General features: G+C 43.0%; 3 protein-coding genes and 1 long non-coding RNA gene across 13 annotated transcripts; 1 reads left to right on the plus strand and 3 right to left on the minus strand.

Moving 5' to 3' along the window:
* Positions 1–219: 219 nt before the first annotated feature.
* On the minus strand, positions 220–6,844 carry fbxo31 (F-box protein 31). 2 transcript variants are annotated; one of them, XM_057053332.1, is made up of 10 exons: positions 6,288–6,844; positions 5,682–5,753; positions 5,306–5,392; positions 4,921–4,997; positions 4,621–4,788; positions 4,445–4,519; positions 4,248–4,357; positions 3,920–4,073; positions 2,040–2,392; positions 220–1,811 (listed from the first exon to the last, which is right to left on the minus strand). In XM_057053332.1, the coding sequence occupies exons 1-10, from the start codon at positions 6,703–6,705 to the stop codon at positions 1,589–1,591; spliced, it is 1,737 nt and encodes a 578-aa protein (XP_056909312.1). In that variant the 5' UTR covers positions 6,706–6,844; the 3' UTR covers positions 220–1,588. The 2 variants fall into 2 exon arrangements, with proteins under 2 accessions (XP_056909312.1, XP_056909313.1); XM_057053333.1 differs by lacking the exon at positions 5,306–5,392 and having other exon boundaries at positions 6,288–6,823.
* An 891-nt stretch (positions 6,845–7,735) lies between these two features.
* On the plus strand, positions 7,736–16,868 carry fanci (FA complementation group I). Of its 6 annotated transcripts, XM_057053327.1 has the most exons (37): positions 7,736–8,705; positions 8,812–8,884; positions 8,983–9,113; positions 9,298–9,451; positions 9,588–9,645; positions 9,776–9,817; positions 9,905–10,028; positions 10,113–10,198; positions 10,278–10,410; positions 10,497–10,574; positions 10,665–10,801; positions 11,057–11,237; positions 11,319–11,406; positions 11,485–11,615; positions 11,693–11,763; positions 11,836–11,950; positions 12,051–12,173; positions 12,277–12,345; positions 12,440–12,541; positions 12,626–12,811; positions 13,232–13,353; positions 13,433–13,594; positions 13,707–13,886; positions 13,970–14,136; positions 14,212–14,279; positions 14,427–14,543; positions 14,616–14,667; positions 14,751–14,878; positions 14,957–15,022; positions 15,096–15,192; positions 15,276–15,460; positions 15,554–15,610; positions 15,689–15,748; positions 15,868–15,939; positions 16,011–16,106; positions 16,191–16,292; positions 16,369–16,868. In XM_057053327.1, the coding sequence occupies exons 1-37, from the start codon at positions 8,613–8,615 to the stop codon at positions 16,429–16,431; spliced, it is 3,969 nt and encodes a 1,322-aa protein (XP_056909307.1). In that variant the 5' UTR covers positions 7,736–8,612; the 3' UTR covers positions 16,432–16,868. The 6 variants fall into 6 exon arrangements, with proteins under 6 accessions (XP_056909307.1, XP_056909306.1, XP_056909305.1 ...); XM_057053326.1 differs by having other exon boundaries at positions 7,737–8,705; positions 16,011–16,292; XM_057053325.1 differs by having other exon boundaries at positions 7,737–8,705; positions 16,191–16,868.
* Positions 9,834–11,063, minus strand: LOC130536973 (uncharacterized). The gene is made up of 2 exons (XR_008953516.1): positions 10,615–11,063; positions 9,834–10,172 (listed from the first exon to the last, which is right to left on the minus strand). It is a non-coding gene; the product is annotated as an uncharacterized LOC130536973 (long non-coding RNA).
* On the minus strand, positions 15,796–23,037 carry polg (polymerase (DNA directed), gamma). Of its 4 annotated transcripts, XM_057053329.1 has the most exons (23): positions 22,803–23,030; positions 21,901–22,489; positions 21,605–21,800; positions 21,364–21,531; positions 21,127–21,273; positions 20,936–21,015; positions 20,679–20,861; positions 20,465–20,607; positions 20,254–20,377; positions 19,944–20,165; positions 19,744–19,861; positions 19,581–19,664; positions 19,293–19,406; positions 19,042–19,202; positions 18,913–18,966; positions 18,702–18,819; positions 18,489–18,624; positions 18,157–18,403; positions 17,940–18,062; positions 17,648–17,816; positions 17,259–17,467; positions 17,008–17,168; positions 15,796–16,566 (listed from the first exon to the last, which is right to left on the minus strand). In XM_057053329.1, the coding sequence occupies exons 2-23, from the start codon at positions 22,470–22,472 to the stop codon at positions 16,502–16,504; spliced, it is 3,594 nt and encodes a 1,197-aa protein (XP_056909309.1). In that variant the 5' UTR covers positions 22,473–22,489; positions 22,803–23,030; the 3' UTR covers positions 15,796–16,501. The 4 variants fall into 4 exon arrangements, 3 of the variants coding, with proteins under 3 accessions (XP_056909309.1, XP_056909310.1, XP_056909311.1); XM_057053330.1 differs by lacking the exons at positions 15,796–16,566; positions 17,008–17,168 and having other exon boundaries at positions 17,311–17,496; positions 22,803–23,037; XM_057053331.1 differs by lacking the exons at positions 15,796–16,566; positions 17,008–17,168 and having other exon boundaries at positions 17,390–17,528; positions 22,803–23,037.
* Between the last annotated feature and the right edge of the window lie 98 nt (positions 23,038–23,135).

Consider the following 23,135-nt stretch of genomic DNA (forward strand, 5'->3'; position numbering starts at 1 on the left):
TCTACAGCAGAACAGCACAAGGCTGTTGTTTGCATGACACCCAGACAGTGAAAGTGCTACCCTGGGCTAGACCAAGGGTGTTTCAGAGGGAGAACACTACGGTCCCAGTATTAAACTGGAAAAAGAGAAAATCCTTGCCAACAAGTTTCCTTATCATCAAGTAATTATATGTGAGTGTTTTGTTTTGTTGTTTTTTTAAAAAGAAAGAAAAACAAGTCATTTTCTGGTTTGTCTTTGTTTTATTACTGAGAAGAGCGCTTAAGCATAAAAGCTCCCTGAAGTCTGATGTTCGCATTTCCAGAGGACAAAATTAGGTTGTTTTATAACATATGATCCTGGAAAACAAGTTAATGCATGTTTCAAAATTATAATCAAACAAGAGGGCACACGTTTCTAACTGAAAAGACTGGATTAAATTACAGATTTTTAAAAAATGTTAAAAGTTGTTTTAGCAGCCACTTTTTTGGAAAGGTGTTAGTAAAGCTGCAGCCTGAAAGAAAAGTACTGGCCAGTGGTTTTATGTTATTCTTTTCACTGCCCAGAAAAGTGCACTTGGAGTAGGAAAAGCATCTGGGCGTCGCACCATCAGGCTTTAATGTTACATACTGACACTTTCTCAGTACTTGGAGCTGCTATTTCGTCTGATCTGACGTCCAAGATAATGAGGAAAACACCTTTGCAGTTTTTAAGCCGGTAAACATCATGGTAATCAACTTAAACAAATAAGTCAAATACATCTTAAAACTTAAAAGACATTTGCTCTGGAAGGATAATTCCAGTCCAGTCATTATATTCTACTGCGGTACAATTCACCATTACAAATTGTGTAATAACAACAGTAAAAGGATGTTTGCTGGAGGACCATGAGTTGAAACACTTAATTTCTGGAAAGACAAGTCTTCAAAGGGCAAATAAAGCACATTTGCTAGGATGAGCTGACAAAACTCCAGAAAAATCCCATCTCCTCATGGATGTTTTGATCACCATCAGAATTTTCTAATCAGAAAATAGCAAAATGAGTTCTGTTGAGACGCCTGAGATGCTCTGACATTTTCTAAAGGTTTGAAAGCAAAAAAAAACAAAAAACAGCCATGCCGCTTCGTGAAAATGTGTTTAGATATTGGTTATGAGTTTCAACGGGATTTGTTTTAATTAAAATGCACCATGCTGTTTCATATATTTGGGCACTAAAATTAGTATAATACTACATGGCAGAATACATTGGACTCATTTCTCTTCTTCAAGCACTACCAAGTACAGACATGATTACAGAATCAGAGGCACATACAGTTTGAGCCTTTATAATAAGAAATATTATTAATTTTGTCCAGCGGGGAATAAATAAATAAATACATAAATATAAAGTTCAATGTCACCTTCAATCATGCTCAATATGGGTGACGTACCATGGCCTGTTGGCATTGTATGTGATGAGATCAATATAAACTAGCTCAGTTACACAATAAAAGAGAATGGGCTTGGAAAACAGGTAAAACCAAGAAAATTAAACATTTGTGATGGCAACATTGTCAGCGCAGAACACAGGTGACTTCGCAAATGGTGGTGGCCGCTATGGGTTAGGGACGCATCAGGATGTCCACGACTGCATGTTACGCAGCATGTCCTCAAAGCGCTCCATGTTTGGGGCGTGTGCATGGGCGAGCTGGTCTGTGAGACGGCTGTAGAGGCTGAAAGACTTCAACTCCAGCCAGATGAAACCGAAGCGGTCCTGGTCAAACAGCACAAAAAGCCCCGGGGTACGCTCTGGACTCGTGAAGCCATGCCCAGCGATCAGACCTGTCCCATAGAAGCTGAAAGGGAGAGAAATGAATCATGTAATAATTACTGTCTGACCTCCTGGATGCATAATTTGCCTCCTGGTGTCTTTTCTGAACTCCAGCCTTGACCCCAACATATACACCCAAGTTCGCTCGCTCTCACATATTTAAGAACACCAAATTTATTTCATATTCCCTTTAATATCTACATCCAAAATAAACTCATTCATGCCTGCTCAAACTGTTCTCACTCAATTTTACCATTTCCTGCAAGTTCGAGGATACACTTCGTTGCGAGCTGTAACCCCCAAGGGCAAGACGAAGGGCTGATCATCATGTTGATGTGCACTTGTGCTGCTGGGGCCAGGCTGGCAGTTGCCTGGACAGGCACCGTGGTCTGCGTCCACCTCGTCTTCTGCACTGTCACTACCACAGGCCCCCTCTTTTGTGTGATTGGCCTGCTGTTCTGCTTCTCTGTGGACCTCCTCGTGTATGCCCAGCACCAAGCGGGAGAGCTCCTCTATGTTGCACAGTTGCTCAAGGTCTGGGAGGACTACAGGCCGACTCAGGTTGATTTCCAAAGTCAGCTGTCCCGCAGGAACGTTCGGGTCCCCCTGCAGTGACATCAAATTGAGACTCAGTACCTCTAGAAAATGGTTTTGACTGTTACACCGATATTACCGATATTGGTGTAACAGTGTACATTGTACAGGATTTGATCACATCACCTGCAGCTAAATGCAAATACAAAGTCATGTGAGGTGGATGAATTACATGCATTCTATAAATAATTGCGAATAACATTTTTAATACACCATAATGACCTTGATCATTAACTGTTTACCAATAAAAACTAGTCAGGCATTGATAAAATGCTGGATTATGACAATATAATCTTTTCTTATCAGCCGTGTTATCAGAATACTGATGTAAAAAAACCTTGCAGCCCACAACAAAAATGCACAGATCTGAGAAGTCATGCAAAAGGAAATGAAAACTTGTTTTGTTTTTTTTAAACAAAAAGACACAAAATCTTCTTAGTGCACCAGGATGACTGATACACTTTTATTGTCTTTGATTTAATGCAGGCTGCTAGGGCTCTAATACATATTTAACCATTGTTATAAGATATCAAATGAAACTACCGGTAATGGTGTTGAATTATAACTATTGGTAAATGTTTAAAATCTTATCTTTGCAAAAAAGAAAATAAGAAATATATGACATGGTTGTTACCAAATCAAGTCATGGTTGTAGTCTTATGAAAGGGAAGGCATGAGGTTAAATCACACCAATCTTTCTATGAACTGCAAAACCCAGCCGATCAAAGGCATGAGCTACGATGCATTTGAAAAAAAAAAAACAAACAAACAAACTTGGTGACCAATTTTAGTAAATTTCTGTGGTTGAATTAAAAATGTTCTGAGGAAATCATTTGAATTTTTAGTAAAATATGCCATCTTAAGATGAGTAATATTATTCTTCGTTAAATCATGCCTAAATAGGATTTTGGCTTGTATGAAAGCAGCTGGAGTCTCAACTCTCTCCATACTAGTCAGATGAGAAACATCTCCCACATTCTTTTAACAGTCCAGCTGGCTCTCTACTAGACCTAAATGGACGACCTGAATGAATGAGAAACTAAATGACGACAATGGGTTGAGCTGTTGTAATAACATTCTCAGTTGGTTAAAAGCGTTATTGTTGCAAAACGTTCTTACATGCAAGTGAGCAACGTGGTTCACAGCTGTGGTTTGACATGCCTGACCAAAATGATTTACACGATAGTAAATAAGTAACATTTATATCTCGGCGGTCATGAGGAGGGTACACAATGGGTAAAGGCAGGGTCCACCCCTGGATGAGTTGCCAGTTCATCACAGAGCCCTATATGAGCATTTGTAAGTTTACTATCTTGCTCAAGGGCACCTCAGCAGTGTTCTGGCACCTTCCCTTACGACCAGAACACCTTCCATGTTTTGTCTGCACTGGGGCTCAAACCGAGAACCCTCTCCTTCTCAGTCCAGTTTTTAACAGACTGAGCTGCAACCGCTCTTTCATATTTCTATAGAGAATAAAACTTTTCACGGGAAAATTCCCTCATACTTGTTTGTTGGCTTTCCATTCCCCCTAATACTCACAGTAAGCTTGGTTGCCCTGGCAGATTTGTGATGGAAGCTGAGCATGACAATTTCTAGCCCGTGACTGCCATAGGTGCCTTTGAAGAGCCCTGGCTGCAGCAGATCAGAAGGAGTCGCAGGGGGCAGGTAGATCCTCCGGTATGTCAAACAGTTACTGTCCAAAGAAAAAAAGGCCAATAAGATTCACTGACTTTTGCACCAGCTCCTGGGTTAAACATTAACCTCTGACACAACTGCGCTCATGTCTTGAGATAAGACCTAAATTTTGCCCTTGGCATTTGGAGCTTTGTGCTGGGATATACTGTTGTTAAGTAAAAAGAATTCTTACTCATATTGACTGGTATAGATGAACTTCATTAGAATAAGCTCCTGCATGTGCTCGTGGAAGATTTCTTCCAGAGTTCGGCCCCATTCCTCTTCCAGCCATGTCCTGAACTCCTAGATAAACACACATAAAATGATGAAATTAAATAGAATATCCTTTTTTGTAACAAAGAAGAATTATTTGTTATCTGAATGGCCCACCTCCTGTCTGCCACCCGGCATGCGGTGATGATCCGTTTGGTTACATTTGGTTGAAAATTCATCCTTCTTGACTGTCTAAAAATAAAGCAGCGTGACACACATACAATTATCAGCCTCCAGCCTCAATCAGAGCGTATTTAAAGCTCAGAGTAATCTTTGTGCCATGTCTTCGATACCTGTATGTCTCCTTTATGGGGACCCTTGTGTCCATACATGCACTCCACTGTGGCCTTCTTGCTTTCCCATAAATGTATACGAAAGAGTGGCCGTCTTCTCATGGGATCCTCCACGCGAGGGTCGTGAGGTGGCAGATACATCCAGCCAATAATGAAGAGCCCGTCCACCTGAGGGAAAGACATTCAATTTGCCAGCTTACTCAAGCAAAATGTTACCATGCCAAGGGCTGTGATAAGCATAACTAATAAATTATTATTCCACCTTAATAAGATTTATAATTTGTATTAAATTCTTCTTACCACAACATTGAGCAATCCACCATAAGGCCCTATATCAGGCTGCCATAAACCCAAGATATGTCTGTATGGATGAAGTACTGCAAGAGAGAACATCCAATACTTATCAATTTCTGCAGTCTCTATTCCCTATGTGCTGCATGACTGTCACAGCAGGTGTTAAGAGGCATGTTCAAGTGCTCCTGTTCACCATTAAACACAAGAAACACAGACTAATTAAAGACCACCTCCTATTTTGTTGTTAATATAACAAAAGACATGCAGTGGAGAATTTTCTATGGCCACTGTGGTCATGGGAATTTTCATGGCCACTGTGGTCACGGGTTAAATCAGCTAGAGCCCCACTCACGCAGCCCTTCATGCTGCACTCCGAGGCCATTGTACCTACAGTGTGTGTACACGTCTTTATAGTCCATATGCTCGTAGTCCGGGAGGAGCTTCATAAAGCGCCCTGACTTCACTCTTGGGTTGATACCTGGACAGGCACAACAAAGGCCATGTGTGCAACAGCCACCAGGACCACAACAGGTCCACCTCAAAGTGTCAGAATAATCTGGACCATTAGATGACTTGTCCTGCAACTTTGCCTGGCAGATTTTTCACGTGAAAAAGTGTGACCGCTTTCCTTTGGTTTGTGTTTTGTTCACTTTGTAAGCTGCCATCAATGCTGTGGATCACTGAGTGTGTCTATAAATCATGTGGAATACAGGAAGGATTTCCATTAAACCGATGACAGCAAATATTTTCTCTGCAGCGAAACTCACGTTTAACGTAGAGGTCGTGGCTGGAAACCCCGCCCACTTCCAGCTTCCTCAGGTCATCCTTCATACCAAACTCTGAAAATGAAAATGAAATGCTATTACTGCATTGCTAGTCAGACTTAAGGTGTAGGATGTCATCTGTACTGAACACATTTTGCCCCATAACAGATATATGCGTCAGGTTTATAAAAGTCCTTATAATATGTGCAAAATTTGAAACAGGACTTAAAAAAAACTGCCTAAAGCAATGAAGGTACAAGACCAGCACTGCTTATCAGATTTAAGATTAAGATTAAGATGTACTTTATTCATCCCCGTGGGGAAATTGAATTATAGTAGCAACCTATACAAAGTATAACTTAAGACAAGAGGGTAGTGTGCCCTGATAAACAGTGGGAAGAGCGTCTATTCTATGTTTTATTTTAAGCAGCAGTTGAATGTAGAGGTCAAGTTCCTCCAAGGTTCACCAGCAGATCAATTATAGGGGGAACGTTTCCGAGGGACCACCTCTGTGTGCAGATAGCAGCGTACTCCAAAACACCAGGAACCAGATCAGAGCTCGACTGGAAGCATAAGATTAGAATTGCGTCTCTGCACAGCTATACTAACCTTCGACGCAGCGCCGTCTCCAAATGGTTTCGGTTTTGAGAATTTGTTTAAATTTTTTACAGACCAGGGCAACATTCGGGAGCGCCGTCCCAGGAATCAACGAGAATATCTCCACTAAAAGCTCCGGCGGTAGATCCGCTAAGAATTGCGGGTGTGGGAATCCCTTGGCTGTCCGCTCCAGACAGTCTCTTCTGCTGACATGACCGCCGCCACAGTCACAAGCGTCACTCGGCCCTGCAGTGACGACGCCGCTGTCCGGGCCTCCAATGCCGCCGCCGACTTGCCGTAGACCGACGATCCGCTCCTCTCCTTCCTCGTCCATGTCAGAATCGCTGCCCTGATCCTGCTGGTTCTGTCGCTGCCGCCTTCTGCACCTTCGCGACTGCCCCACACCGCAAAGTCTGGCGCAAACAGCCATGGGAAGTCACCAAACGGGTTCCATTACATCACGAGATTGCATCTATCAGTTGCAGTGTGGCGGACACATTCCTTCTGACGTCACAGGCGCGCACGTACAAGGCGCAGCGACGCTGCTCACCGCATCAAAAGCAAAACAAATAAAATCACACGTAACCAAAATACTATGGTTAATTTGAAATTTTTATTTTAAAAAGATGTTTGTATAGGTATTGTAACATAAAAATTCAAACATCATGTATAATACATAATCATTATGGTTGTGAAAATATGATTGGCAGTTCTCGATGGTTGTAATCTTTAATTGTATTTTTAAGAGCCCTGCCAATAAAAGTCATTAGGAGTTCTATTCTGTAATCGCATCAGTTACAAACTACCGTACCTTTGCGTTGATGTTGTCTATACAATAAGTAAATCTACTTATTGTGAAGTATTCAGCCTTTGTGTTGTGCAATTAGTCTTGCAAACAATGCATTCTGTCTTTGTGTCCAATAAGAGGGAAAAAATTGAGCCAATTCTAGAATTTTTTTCATCCCTTGTCAAATGATTCTTATAATATACAGTTTTAAATCAATAATATCAACCGCAAGGCCAACAAGTGTTAGGTAAATCATATACACAATGATCTGTGAAATAAGCTAATCAAATTTATGCAAGTACATGTGACGCATACCCTTAGTAACATGTAAACAATACAATATATACTGCACCAACTACAATTACACATAAAAACTGGTGATAACAAATGTGGATTAAAATGACAGTTAGTGGTCTTATTACTTATCAATATACTTTGAAAACAGACCTTTAAAAAATGTCTGGAGTGAAGAAGTAATTAAAAACACTTAGAACTCATTTAACATCTACACACATTAAAGTGATAATTAAAACCCATTCGTATTGAAACGCTTATTTCGACCACTTACAAAACGACTGATGTTGATTGATGAGGGTTTGTTATAGCCAAAATACTTTATAATGCGTTTGCGTGAAATCTCGTGAGATTTGGTGCATCGTTGTTGCAGAACGAGATTAAATGGTCCCAAGTCACGCAGGTGTGAGCTCTGTCTGACATCTCTGTATGACTACGTGAAACCTGTTTTTAAACGCGAATTTGAACCACTTATATATAAGTCAAGCTTTTAAAATTAAGCTTTTGTGCAGTTTTAAAATATTTTCCCCCTCAATTTAACGTATAATTTAATGGAAGCGAACGCCTGACGCCTGCGTACTGTTTGCGACGTAGTTTTGGCGTATTCCTACGGAAATATGTATTTCTTTTGTGTTTGTAGTACAGACTGGGACGAAGTTATAGAGATTTATTCACAATGTTTAAAACGAATTTTCAGCCTTCTACGGTCTGTGTCACGTGCTATAGCTTCACACCCAGGCCTCCTTATTGGTCAATTCTTGGTGACCGTGGGTGCTGATTGGCTACAGCCCTCAATTCTGCCTGGCAATAATAGCCAATCATTACCTCGACGAACGGGTGGGCGGTAGCACTGAGACTGTCGCAAAAGCGCCTGACTACAAACTATTGTATCCTAAATACTGATACAGTAAAATATCTAAAAACGTGATAATATTCTATCAGTCAGTCAGTTGATTAAACTGTTAAACACAATTGTTAATTTTACCTGATGTCAAGCTATAATGGCTGTCAAATAAATGGTGGATATGTCAGGCGAACATGAGAACCCCAAAGGAAAACAGGAAGTGCGGGACGGCGCGAAGTTTGTCACATAATTTGAAGACGTAAATAAATACAGGGAGAACTCGGCAGCAGAATGTCCACTGTTGACATATACGTTTAATTTAATATTTATTAACAACATACTTTTAATTAATTTTGAGAAATAAAAGTTAGGTTATTTGTTTTCTGATCATTTGTCTGATTAAAACCTAACAATGAAACTTGAAACTGAAAAAATTGTTACACTATCCGATCGAGAGACTACCGAGGAACTTCAGAAGTATCTGTCCACTCTAACACGCGATGAGGTAAATGAAATTATTCTTCTTTCGTCCGCATACATCTTTTCATTGCTAGGGGAAAATTGTTTCTATTACCATCTAGATTTAACACTTACCTTTTTCCACCTCCTAGTTAACGAGTGTGATTACTCATGCTTCCCTAAAAGGTAAAAATGTCGGGGCCGTGATTAAAGGCATAATTAAGGGTAGGTTCACGATGTCTGCGTTATCATAACACATCCGCTAGATTGCCATATTTCCAATTGATAAAGCGTAAAAACGACGTGTGTGTTCTCTTGCTAAGGTTCTCCAGCCACTTCCACCGAGGGCTCAAACCGCAGACTCCTCGTCTATCAACACTGTATTCCTCTGTGTGAATCTGGAGATCTTCAGGCCGAGGTGGCCGCTGACATCATTGGACTGCTGATGCTGGAGGTTACAATTCTCTTCCGTCGCCTGCTTCCATAGACACCAAGTTGTGTCCTTTATTAATAAATGATGCACAAAGTTACACTTAAGGTTACTGTCTTGTAAATAGCCTCGATGTGGTTATGCTAGGCTTTATGTATTGCCTAAGTTTCATTTAATAATTTAATTTAATTTAATTTGCCTTTTACAGACTCATGCTCTGCCAGGATCCTGCCTTGCACAATTAGCAACCCTCTTTCTTGAAGCCATTAAGGGGGGAAAGATAGGCAATGGGAAATCCTTGGAGCTTTTCCCGACAGTAATTACTGCACTTTCAGCTTGTGAGACTCTGTCTTATGGGAAAGGTGTGGGAATTTTTTTTTTTAACTTTAAAAAGAAAATCTGCATTTGACAGTTACTTCCTTCTGTGTAGTATCAACAAGTTAGGTTTGCCTAACGTCTGTCTCTTGTGGTTGCTTGTTACATTTCTCATGTATTTAGGTGAACTCAGTGGGGAGGAATACAAGAAACAGTTGATCAACAGCCTTTGTTCCAGCAGGTGAAGGCATGGGTAGTTTCATGGGTTATCTAAGAAGGTTTACACAGCATTATTAATGAAATAACAACTCCAGTTCTATTCAGCTCCAAAATATTAAACCAATCTATAATTTATTTTTTTCCCCAATCAGATGGGACCCACAGTGTGTTATCCATCTGACAACCATGTTCAGGTAACACTTTTGACAGTTCTGATTGTTCACACTGACATTTATTTCAAAGTAATAATCTGACAGTGTTGTGGGCTGGGCTTATTGAAGGGACGTGCCCCTGTCAACAGAGGAGCTTCGATTCTTGATAGAGAAAATTCTGAGGATGTTGACCAAACTGGATCTGCAGGAGGTTCCACCACTTGTTTATCAGCTGCTGCTTTTGTCTGCAAAGGTACGGCAACATAATCCCAGGCAATCCAGTACAAGCCCCCTTTGTTTATGGACCTAAATGTCTGCTGTGAACTACAACACTTAGGGTTGTAAGAAACAGATCCTGGATGGAATCATCAGCTATTTCAAGGAACAAGATGATTGTCTAGAAGAAGAGAGGAAGAAAGGAAAGTGAGTGGACACTAGCATTCACTTCATCACACAAAATGTGACACACATTTCTTTGATTTCTTACATTCATTTTCCACAGCAGCATGGATCTAGAAGTTCAGTCCATGCCACAAGATGAGCTAAGACATGTGGAGGGAACGACCGTCATTCACATTGTCTTTGCACTGAGGCTTGACCATGAACTTGGGAGAGAATTCCTGAAAAGTTTTAAGGTTTTTTTCTTGCTTCTCTGTATGTTATTATTGCTAGTTTTGAGATATGGTTGCGGAAATCATATAGTTGATTTTGATTCCTGCAGACATCATACGGTGACCTGTGTCCTTTCAGCATTGCTCTGTTGCTCTCTGTGGCACGTATCCAGCGTTATGAAGAGCAGGTGAGAAATGTGCTGTGCGCCTTGTGTCAGTATAACTCACGTGTGAGCTTTTTTGCCCATTTGTTTTCCTTTGTTTCTGTCTTTGAGCAGGTTTTTGACATCCTCAAAGGAGCAATCATCAAAAATTTCAAGGATGAGCAGTTGCTGCAGGGGTCAGATTTAGTGAAGACCCTCATACAAGACTGCTCTAGTGTGGCTCAGATGATACTGGAAACAGTCAAAAACAGGTCAGAAGATGAAACCTTCACAGAAAAGCACTAGGAATGCTGTAAAGTTATCTTATTGCACAGAATAGTGAACATACATGCATTATAATGCCCAAAAGCGTACCTGCCGACCACAGCACTATTTCAAGAGTACTTTATTGATCCCTTTAGGGGGTGTCCATCAGGGAAATTAGCAGGGAAATTATTTGTGATGCTTGTCTTGCATTTATCATCAATTTTTACATATATGGGACTTGAAACACTTGCTTTGTGCAGCATGTTTGGTTGGGATCATGTGACCCAAGGTCTGGTACAGCTTGGCTTCTCTCTCCTGGATGGATTTGGGCCCAAACCTGGACCATTTGGTAAGACTGCAGAAGATTGTGGCACTGTAGCCCGGACTCCAGCTCAGCAGGCATGTCAACTGGGAAGACAGGTGCTCCTGCAGGGCTTTAAGGTGATTCTTTTACTTAATAGCAGTGCAACAAAGTTGATTATTAACAGCACCTTGACCACAGGTTGTGTGTTTCTGCCTTAGATGCATGAGCCTATCAGAGGAGAGATAATGGAACAGGTCTTAAATCGATTAGTCGCAAAGACTGCCTCACCTGTCAGTCATTACTTGGGTAATAATTCCCCTTATGGATTAGTTAAATCAAATAATACAATTTGACATTAATTCCTGTTGCTTTGTCATTCATCAGAGCTTTTCTCCGACATTGTGAACTCTGCTCCCATGATTGTACTGGAGTCATCATCCAAGGTGACAGAGACCTTTGACCACCTGTCTTACCTTCCCTTGGCCACTGTACAGGGTTTACTGAAAGCACTCCAGGTACACAATCACTCATCCATGTATGCACATTCAAGGTTTCTGGTGTTTATTCTTCTATTGTTTTAAATATTCTACAGCCACTACTGAAAGTCAGCATGACCTTAAAAGATGCCCTGATACTTGTTCTTCGCAAAGCCATGTTTTCCAGGTGTGTGCAGATTTCTGTCTTCAGATTATATTTCTTGGAGTTTCTAGATAATAAAACTAATATGACTCTTAGCCAACTAGATGGCAGGAAGTCTGCAGTGACTGGTTTCTTGTTGCTGCTGAAGAACTTTAAAGTGTTGGGCAGCTTGGCATCCAGTCAGTGTAGCCAGGCAGTCACTGCTAGCCAGGTGAGAGTCCAGCTGATATATTATTGTATTTGCAGCTGGTGTATTACAGCTGTCATGGTAAATATGGTCTGTCTTGTAAGTAACTCTAACTGTTGAATAGGTCCAGGTGGATGTTCATTCTCGTTACAACGCTGCCGCCAATGAGGCGTTTTGCTTAGAGATCCTCAGCAGTCTGCGTCGCTGCCTCAGCCAGCAGGCTGATGTCCGCCTCATACTCTATGAGGTCAGCCGTCTCAAATTTTGAACTTGTTTATATGGATTGAGTTTTATCTGCATGCTCTAAATGTTGCAAACCATAAACACATGTTGAAAATCATCTGTTTTAGGGTTTCTACGATGTCCTCCGTCGTAACTCTCAACTTTCCAGCTCCATCATGCAAACGCTCTTATCACAGGTATTGCAAGTGTCTTTCGTGTTCTGTTTTAGGTATATGAAAGTGTTTGTCTTGCTAGCCATCACCTTCATGCTGCACCTCGTTGTATACTTAGCTCAAACGGTACTATGAACCCGAAGAAGACCTCCTGCCGCCAGTCAAGTTAGAACCATGCATCACAGCTATTGGAGACCAGGTCTACCTTCAGGAGCCGCTGGTACTATATTAGCGTTATTCCATTTTTGAATTTTGTCTTGCTGTTGTTGGTTGTGCTGGTTTAAGATGTCATTTTCTTCCGCAGGGACACCTGTTGAGCTGTACAGTGCATTGCCTGCTGTGGCTGCAGAAATTACACCAGTCAGCCAGCTCCAACGCTGACGACAGTGACAATGAAGGGGAGGAGGGAGGATACCAGTCTGAGCTTCAGACGATCTTTGATAGCATGACAGGACGCATGATAAAAAGTGAAATGGAGGACTTTGAACTGGTAAACCATTAAGAGAGACGCACACAAATTCCAAAACCAGGACGGCTTATTCAGCAGAATTTTTTTTAAATGACCACACTAAACCCATGGTGCATATGTCACAACTAACAATTGAAACTTACTAAATTTATTCCAGTAGAAGTACAATAATAGTCTAGAAGTAAAGTATCAATGTGAAATAGAGCAAAGAAGGATTTTGTTTTGCACTTTTAATACCAAGGGGATGATGTGAAGCCAAACAAATGGTTAATCTGCAACAGCAACACATCATAGATTTGCTAAAGTGATGGTAATACTGTTAACACTGAAACATTGTAAATACTCTGAGCCAACTCCCTTGACCTAAAGATCATGTCCTCCACCGTTTTTTAAAATGTTGATTTGAACTGCTTCTTAATATTGTTGCCTCTTTACTGCCAGGATAAGTCGGCTGAATTCTCCATGGTGTCAAGTGTTGGGGTAAAAAATAATATCTACGCTGTGCTGGTTATGGGAGTGTACGAGGTCCTTCTGGAGTACAACTTCATCGACGCTAACTACAGGTAACCACATCTCTTCTTGTGTGGCCAGGATGCCATGCTGCAAACAAGTTGGTTTCATGCTTTGCTCGCTCTGTGACAGTAAAAATCGCTTTGAGGAGGTCATGGAGCTGTTCAGCCGCTATAACAAGCTGTCAGAGATCCTGAAGGAGAAAGCCGGAAAAGGTCGAGTGCTCTCTCACAAGACCCCGCGAAGTTTGCTCTCTATGGGTTTCATATCCACTCTCCTCACCCTTCTCTTTAGGTAAGTACTCTGCATCTGGCTGTTTAGGTGCTGATTTGATTTAAATCATCTAATTTAAAATCCTTAAATTACCTATTGAATACTTGACTGTTAAAATATGTTGTTTTTCCAGAGACAGCACTCAGACCAGACAGGAAGCTCTGTCTGTTCTTCGTTCCAATGGAGAATTTGTGCGTTATGCAGTAAGTGTGGCAGTGCAGAAGATCCAGCAGTTAGAGGAAACTGGACATACAGATGGCCCGGATGGACAGAACACCGAGAAAACATTCCAGTTCCTCTGTGACATGACAAGGTGAGAGTCCCTTTGACTTATTCTGTTAGGATGACCTGGCTGTGTCAACCTGAAGGTCCATCTTTGTGCCTTTTTCCTTTCAGTGTGCTCATGTGGCGTTACACCAACATTCCTAGCATGGTGGAAGATGCAGGAAAGAAGGAGAAGCGGTCCAGCCTGTCACTTCTGTGTTTGGAAGGGCTGCTCAGGATCTTCACGACCTGCCAGCAGCGATGTCCACAGCGCATGACTCAGCTCCTGTCCCGCACAGGTTAGTTACACCCATATTAATCTCTGTGATTGTGGCAATTAATGTGTTCTTACACATGTTTTGTATCCCACACAGACATCTCAGAGACCAGCGACGTAGATGATGGTACAGATATAAACTACTTTTATATCCGACAGTTTCAGGTACATCCAAACAAAATGCTTTTGGTTTTTGTCTACACATTCCACTGTTGAGGTGTAATAGTTCTAATATTGCTGATTTGCAAATACTAAAATATATGGCCAGAAATTAAAGAACAGACGAAAATAATTCCCCTTACTTGCCAACAGAGGGTGCTGTTTAACCAACTCAGCGAGGGCAGTGATGAATTCAACAGCAAAGAGGCTCAGCTGCTGGTCAACATTTTGGGGGTGCTCTCCCAGCAGCTGGATCCTTCATCTGATCAGGTGACTGCACTCTAATGTGACCTCAACTGCACAAATTCTTTAATACTGACTCTGATAATATTGTTTCTGCAGTATAATGAGATGACTGTAAACATTGGAAACATCTGTAAGAAGACCAGTCAGGGTGAGCTAGACAATACTCAATGTTTGTGGACATATCAGCTACCACGGTGTGTGTTCTAATGTTTTTTGAATTACATTATTTAGAGGATTCAGCTTTCACCAAGGGCCTTCTTTCACTTTTCTTCAACCTTTACTTTGCCTTGAAGAATCCTATAAATATGCTAATTGAATTCTGCCAGGACATCCACAGCGAACTGGGAGACATTGATCCGGTACATAGTATAATACATCCTAAATTCTCAGACTCTTTTTTGATGTTTCAATGATTGGATTGTTTTGCGTGCGATCAGGACGTGGAGGTGGACAAGCAGTGTCACTTTGCCATCATCAACATGAAGACTGCAACCACAGCAGCAGTGAGTGTTTGTAGAAGCAGTGGCAACAGCATTCTCCTCAGCTCCATCATTCACTTTTCTCCTTGCGCTGCAGCTGTTGATCACCTCCCAAGTTGACAGAGTGCTCGATGAGGTGGACTGGCTTATTGCCAGAAAGAAAAGCCAAACAACAGTTGATAAATCAGGTTCTGGTAGGAAACCTTTTCAGTTCTGCCCATATGCTGAGGCTTCCTTCTGTCTTTCACCTCTTCCATTACATGTTCCTAATGTGTAGGTGAAGCCACCCAGACTGCAGATCAGAAGGATAAGGTAGAAAAAACAGTGCTGCTGCAGCTGGGGAGGCTTTTGACGGGATTACATGAGCTGGTCCAAACGTCACTGCCGCAAGGGAGCAGCATTGTTGCGGTCCTGCGAGTACTGACCCGGACATACAACATCCTGACCACTCTGGCCAAATATGTGTGTGCCTGCTCAGTCCCATAAATCTGAATTCAGATTTTTTTTTCTTTTTTAAAGCATTTCAAGCTCTTTTTTTATCTCTTCTTGTTGTAGTACATGCAGGTGTGTTCAAACCAGCAGAGTACGCTCCCACCCCGCTTTGAGAAATTGGTGAGTCGGCCGTTCTCTGCTCACACCTTAATGTTTTTCTGATGTCCTAAAATAGTGTTTTGCTTTGGGGTTTTTTAGGTCAGATTGTCAGGCTCTCACCTGACCCAACAATGCTACACTTTCATCACGTATGCACAGGTAGACCCGGCTCCGCTTTGAATCTAAAAACAATCATCAGCATCCGATGACTTAATAATAAGGAAATTTTAATGTGTCGCTCCTTTATTACACATAACGTAGCTCTCTTTCTGTGATAGAGTGGAGAACCCAATGGAAATGGAGATGACAAGAAGAAAAAGAAGAAGAATGAAACAAACACTGCTGCATCTGTAAGACAACATGATGATTGGAACAGTTTATCATTACCAGCCTTCCAGTCAATACTTCCCCCTCTTGCTAGGCTAAACTCCTGCGCGAGACGAAAGCCATCCCTAATCTGATCTTCAGCATCGAGCAGTATGAGAAATACCTCATTGCTCTGTCAAAGAAATCAAAGGTATTTTTTGCAGTTGGCAACACCTTCACATTAACTGAAATGGTGATCCGTAGAAATAAAGCTCAACACGAGCTCTGTGTCCAGGTGAACTTGATGCAGTACATGAAACTGAGCACTTCCAGAGACTTCCGCATTAACGCCGAGACTCTGGAGGCTGCGCTGCAGGAGCAGGACGACAGTCTAGACGTTAGTTCAAGTCCTTATGCTCACACTGATACTTCCACTCAGAACAGTTCTGGATCAATTTCCTGTCCTTTTTCAGGCCACGGAGTCTCAGCCAGCAGAGGTGACGCAAGAGCCCAAACAGAAGAGGAGAAAACATTAGGATTCATAAATGGAACCAGCTGCCGGGTGAAAAGAGCTCTTTTCAAGAGGGCAGGTTGGTCTTCAGAGCGCTATCTTCCTCTCTTCAGAGAGCCGTTGGTGGCGTGGATGATTTGGTAAATGTCCAGAGCTTCACCTGTGGAATGTTGATGCACACGTTCATCATCAGCTTGTGTTCATTCACTTGCTTTCTTATTTTCTCTTCCAAACAACTGCTTTTGACTGTATAGTAATAACTTCATAAGTAGCCAATTAATTGACAAGCTACTTAAAGTTAAAGTACAGTTCTTATTTTCAAATTGTTTTTTGTTGTTGTTTTAAAGTAATAAAAGATTTGTAATCGTGCATGAACAGCTGCTCATTAGAGGGTTGTTTTCTTTTTCGGTGTAATAATACTGTATAATATAGGTATTAATAAAATAAAAATATAAAATGAAATCTAACTTTGTCAAATGGTTTTTATTTCAGGCTGTGAATTTTATTTCAGGCAGGTTTTTAAAAACTCGGAAGATTAATTTCTTTAATTTCATATTTGTGCTACACATAAGGAAGACATGGGGGGGGGGGGGGGGCTCACCTGGTGGAATTCCATATCTGCGTTCCATACCGGTGGGATTAGAGGGGGTCATGCAGTCCATGTTAACCTCCTTTCGAAGACACTGGTCAATGTCTACTGAGCTGAAGAAAGCTACTGATTGTGGAAGATCCTGCATCCCTAACGCATGTGCAAAGATACTCCTACAGGAGACAGAAGCAGATGATTACAGCTGAATCCCCCCTTCCCCCCATTGTAGCCTTTGCAGGAAACCGTCCGGGCAGCCAGCCCACCTGGTGAGCAGGTTTGTGATCTGCAGCGCCAGCGCTGCTCGATAGCGGTCCTCACTGGAGACTAAGTACCGCACCTCGTCGTGGATGCTGATGCAGAATCGGGCGTCGATGTCATGCTCCTCGCACAGCCATTTCATGGCCACCAGCATCAGGTGTAGATAGTCTACTGCAGAGCTCTGCACTGCCCAGTTCACTCTGCTGGTAATAAACTGAGAAAAGCGAACAGCGTCTCTGTCATCTTGCAGCGACAGACGTAGCCAAACAGGACCGCTGAGTAGGGATTTAAGAAAAGGCAGCAATGGCCAAGTAAGAGTGTTGTGGCTGTTTCATTTCATTCTTTCTTTAAAGTAACAAACATCAACAGTTGCCTGTTCCTGATTCTGTCTCACCTCATCTCTAACCGCTTTGGGTTCCAGTGCTCTGCTAATTCTGCAGCCGAGAACAGGCGTGGCAGGCTGGGCTGAATGAGCGATGCTCTCCAACTTATTAAACATGTCTGACTCCGTACCGCCGGACCAAAAGCGTTTCTCCACCATGTCCCACTTCTTCCGCCGTGAGCTGAGGAATGGCGCAGACAACAAACACGGGCAGCAGTGAAGGCACAGAGAAGATGCAGGAGATATACGGCAGATGTGAGCATAAAAGAAGGATGCTACTGGACAACACTGCTTTATCTCTCACCACTGTGAGGCCAGCTTCGTGATCCTCCGCAACTCCTGCAAGGAAATGCTCCCATTCTCCTCCCGCTCCACCTCTATTCCCAGTTCCTTAACCAGCCACTCACCTTCTTCTGACAGCTGGTATCTGACCCAGCAGAAAAACACCAAATGCGTAACTGGAGATCACCTTCAACTGAACAGACAATCATACCTTTGTCTAACCACACAGACGACTGTACCTGCGTACCCCTTTGGTCAAGGCGTACATCTGTTTGGCTTTATTAGCCGCCTCCGTGTGGCTCAGGCGGTGGTTGAACTGCATTAACAGCCTCTCGGCAAACGGTTGTCCCGCACCGTAAATGCGCCCGTAGTTGAACACTTTGGCGTGCTCCCGACTGATGCCCACAGCATCAGCGGTGCGGCTGTGCAGATCGGTGCCCTGACTCTTCTTTCCCTGAAGGGTCATCCAGCCAAAAGCTGTACAACCTGGATCCAACAAAGAAGCAAGGAATTCAAACAGGCGCTGCATTTTCAGGCGTATCGCAGTTAGAAGAATGGTGAAAAATCGAACCGTGCATGCTGGCAAAGTGAGCCTCTCCGAGAACAGCAGCAATCCACAGCTCCTGAGAGTCGACATCTGCCCCCACCAGATGATATCCAGGCGGTACCTGCACCATGGCCTTCAGCTCACTGCCCACGCGGTCTCGCTGCACATGCCCAAGTAAAAAACCTTCGTAAAACCCAGTGATCTAATGGTTAATTGCACTAAGAGTCCAACTCTTACCCGAGCGTTGCTGGCGGTCAGCCATGTTGGCTCTACTGCCCGACGTGTCACCGTTCCAGCAGTGATGACCTGAGGTAAGATGGCGCCATACTGGTCCTCATCATCAAAATCTTTATGCCTTTAGGAGCCATTAGACAAGGTTATATCAAGCAATGACATCTGCCTACTTACCAGCTAACCAATGAAAAACAGCTTGATAAACTAGACAAACCTGCTGACAATGCGAGGAAGTTCGACCTTTCGCAGCCACAACACCATTTGTGAACTGTGAGACAGAACAAATGCAGGTGTTCACCTTGTATAATGCAAACAGGAAGTTGACGGTGGAAAACGATGTTACCTTATACGTTTATGAGCGTTCCTCCAGAACGATATCATTTTGTTGATCTCCAGAGCTCGAGCAGCATCGGTGCCACTGCGGCCTGCGCTAAGAGTGCCGTCCTCCATTTTAGACAAGAAGTCTTTGGAGAAAGGACTACCGACATTGTTTTGATTGCCATCCTAAAAAAAGAGACAAAAATCATGTAAATCAAGCTCATAAACTGACGTGAAAAGGTGCGGTTCTGTTTGAGCAATTCAAGTAAATGTCACCTTATGTGGTAATTTGAAAAACCAGCAACCCGGGATATCTACATCATTGTAAGGCCCGTTTCCATGGTGATAGTAGCACCGACTCTCTTCTGGGATGTAATGTGGGTCAGCACCCTGTAGAGAATACAGCCATGACGAGAACAACATCCAGACTTAAACAACTAGAAACAAAAAATGGTGATCCACAACAAAAGAGAAGGTTATAGGACAACCACACTCCCAGAATAAAAAAAAACAGCACACCGCCTTGCTTAGCTCTTACGTTGTTATGTCTTTTCTATCCCTTACCTCACTTTTCTTCCTCACCATATTCACCGGCTGTCTGACTCCATTTTCCTCAGTCAGAATTTCCAGGGAATCCAGCTCCTCCATCTTGAGATGGGAAGAAACACAGCTCTGTATGTTGCCCTTCCTTCACTATGAAATGGGGATTAACGACGAGTGTGCGCACCTTCTCCCACACGGCACTTTCTGTCCATTCGAGGTCATCTGCACCGTTGCGATCCAGATACGTTGGCTGCTCTTTGCTGTTTTTTTCACAGTGTTCTTTGTAAACACTCTCAATCGCTCTGAAGTTAGAAGACCACACATGCTGTGAAAAGTGAAGACTCCAATCCTGCAGTCGTGGTGTATGTACAATGTAGTAGCTACTTGTGTGGGCACACAGGTCCAGGGATGTCCTCCTGAGGCACCAGGTTATCTCTGCGACCCGGAACCAGGTAGCCCCACCCATGTTTCTCTGTGTAATGCAGGGGAAAGCCGTCCCACGTCAGGCCCATCAGCTTCGGGGTCACCCTCATCTGTAGACTGATGAGGCTGGCGCCTGGCGACCAGCTGTCCACAGACGTCTTCTCACAAAGCTTGCGGTACCAACTGAAGTGTGTGGTGGGAAGAAGTGCCCATCGGTGACGGAGGTGAAACTACAACCGGATCATTGTGCTGTGCCTGAGCGTAAACTAACCTTGGGTGTCCAGGTAGGTGCTGCCTTCTCTTAGGGAGCCGACTCACCGTCTCTTTCAGCTTCTCCACAGCCAGGCTGCTGGGACGGGGGGCCACCATCTCCTCTTCAGAGGGTGGGCCTGGGTCTGGCAGTAAACAACGACCGTCAATCTAATCTTGTATGTTTTAGAACTGTATTTTTGTTGTTGTTGTTGCTGCTGAAGGGACGATACCTTCCTCCTGCTCTGGAGGAAGAGTAGGAGCTTGTGTTTCAACAGCTTTATTGGAGTTTTTCCTTCTACCAGCTGCCATTTTCTTCAGTTTGAACTCCTGCACATCCCACTCAAGATCCCAAAGCCAGGGGTCATCTTTGTATCTTAACAAATAAATTAAATAAACACACACAAATCTACTCCAGAGCACATCATAAAAAAGGTAAATCATCACCTGTCATTTTGCAGAAGCTGACAGGCATCGTCCGCCAGAGTCATTAGAGTTTTCTTCATCTCCCTCTGAAGTTCTTCATAAATGTCCTGAGAATCCTCCAGGTAACGTCCCCAGTTTTGATTGACGGGCAGGTAGCTCACACCCATTTCCAGCATACCTGCAAATGTCACTGGGTGAGGACATCTGGAAATAAATGGAAAGGTTTTGTAAACGGTGATAAGAAGACACAGCTTGTGTGAGATGTTGATGATGAGGACCTCTCTATGAAGAGAGGAAGCTGTTCTGTAAAGACTTGATGTGTGGCTTCGACATCCATGGCGCAATACTGCATCAAGTCCTGTAGAGGTCAGCGAAGACCAAATTATGAGTGTGTAATCAAAGGAATTCCAAAGATCTGGGGATCTTCTGGTTTGGTCTCACATGATCTATTAGATAAGAAGTCTCTGACCTGGAAGTTGTTCCTGACATCCCTCAGGCTTCCCTTTACAAAGGTCTCTCTGGCTTCTTTCTGCAGTGGTGGCCCTCCCACGTACAGAGCATGAACATCAGCCAGATTATTAATGCTGCTAATATTCACCCAATCCCAGGAGCCAATCTATTTGGACAAAACACCATGGCACAGTTAGCTAAACTGTTAAAACTGGCTAATTAGACTCAACCATCACCACCAATATTACATACAAACCATTGGGCCTTGTCTTTTTTGTCCAGTTTTCTTAATATGCTCTTTAACCTCCTGGAGACCCCTCTTTTTACCCATCTTATTTGCCATCCACAATGTCCGCTGAAACCCAGTGAGCCCAGAAATGGCCATGTGAAGGCTCATTGTGTCCATGAAACGAACTTTCGAGCCCTTCGGTCGAGACAGCATATTTTTAAAAAGCAAATAAGAAGCACGGACAAATTTGAAGCTTTTAAATACTGACCTTTAGTAAGTATTGCTCTTTAACATATGATCGATCAAAACTGACATTGTGGCCCACGACGAGCCTCTCCTTCCACTGGCCGCCTGGTGGTCGAGCAGAGTTGATGGGTGTCTCCAGAGGGATGAGGTCGGCTAGGCTCAAGTCTTTTGACCAAGTGTAGCGATCCTCAATCAGACGTTTACTGCACCAGGAATACCTGACCAGTCAAAGTACGTACACGGCGATTATTACGGTGCACACGGTTCCCCATTGGAACAGATAATGCGTTTTCATTTGAAACATTTCTAATTTCTCACCAGTTGGTTGGCGACACAGCAACAGCCAATGTGGGGCACTGTCCCTCCGCCATGCACACCTCTACATCAAATACTAAAACAGACTCTTCTGGGAAATCAACCCTGTGGCCTTCACCATTCGGACCATAACGTGTCCAGCCTACCTCCCAGTTCCACTCCTGGGGCATGGGGGGCAGCTCAGCCAGCTGCAACTTATTGGCTGCTTCCAGGTAGGGCAGACTTTGTGTCTGGGCCAAGATACGAAAGTGCTCATCGATGTTTGTGCCATACATTCTCGGAAGCTTCAACTCCACATCGGGCATTAGTGGAGTTTCCTTCCCCCACAGTTGGTGTTTCTGCAGATGTCTGATGCTGCGCTGCACATTGTCCTCTCCGTACTCCGGTTCCAAACCTCGGAAGATCTGCTTGTGAAGGTTGCGTGACAACATCTGGATGTTAAGGGGGTTGAGACGGGTCTCTGTGGAGTCCTCCCCCGGAGAAGATTGAGGTTTTGTTGAGGAGAGGGAGCGAAGACATGACCATTGTAGGGAGACGACAGTCCTTTCCAGTGGACAGCGTAAAACATGTAGCATCACCTCATACAGTTGAACTAGGGAATATCAGGGATATAAATAACATCATGACACAAAAGTTAGCCCGCGTATTCTATAATGTACTAGGATGCAAATCCAAAAGTTCACGATTTCATTGGTGACATCAATGTAAACTATGTAATGTATTTACGCTGACTTTCGCGCATTAATATGATCACTGACGCTGATTACAAAAGGAGAAAGGAACCATTTAAGATTTCAGTAAGGAACTTATTCCGTGTGTTCACTGATATCTGACCCACGCAAAACCCATATGAGGAACGCCATTTTCTCATAAAGAATAATTAAAAGCAATCGGTTTACCCCTACCTTTGTTTAGTTGTTATTGGGCCGCCACAAAAAGCGCCACACTACTCGATAATCCTTATTAATTATGTTGTATATTACAGTTGGTCGCACAAGTCAACACAAGTTGTTGTGCCGCTAATTTTCTTCGCTGTAGAGGGTCGTGATGCCAAAACAAGCTGGATCCTTAGCGACACCAAGCGTCCTGGATGAGTCCACGGAATTGGGATAATTTTAATGGACAATATAACGGACACATTGCCCGGTTCTTTTTCCCGCCCCTTAAACAGTATATTTCATTAAATGGCACCCTTATGCTTTAGAAAAGTTGTTCTGTCTGTTTATATTCTTAGATTG

This window comes from Takifugu flavidus, chromosome 13 (genome assembly GCF_003711565.1).
Source record: "Takifugu flavidus isolate HTHZ2018 chromosome 13, ASM371156v2, whole genome shotgun sequence".
Taxonomy (NCBI): Eukaryota; Metazoa; Chordata; class Actinopteri; order Tetraodontiformes; family Tetraodontidae; genus Takifugu; species Takifugu flavidus.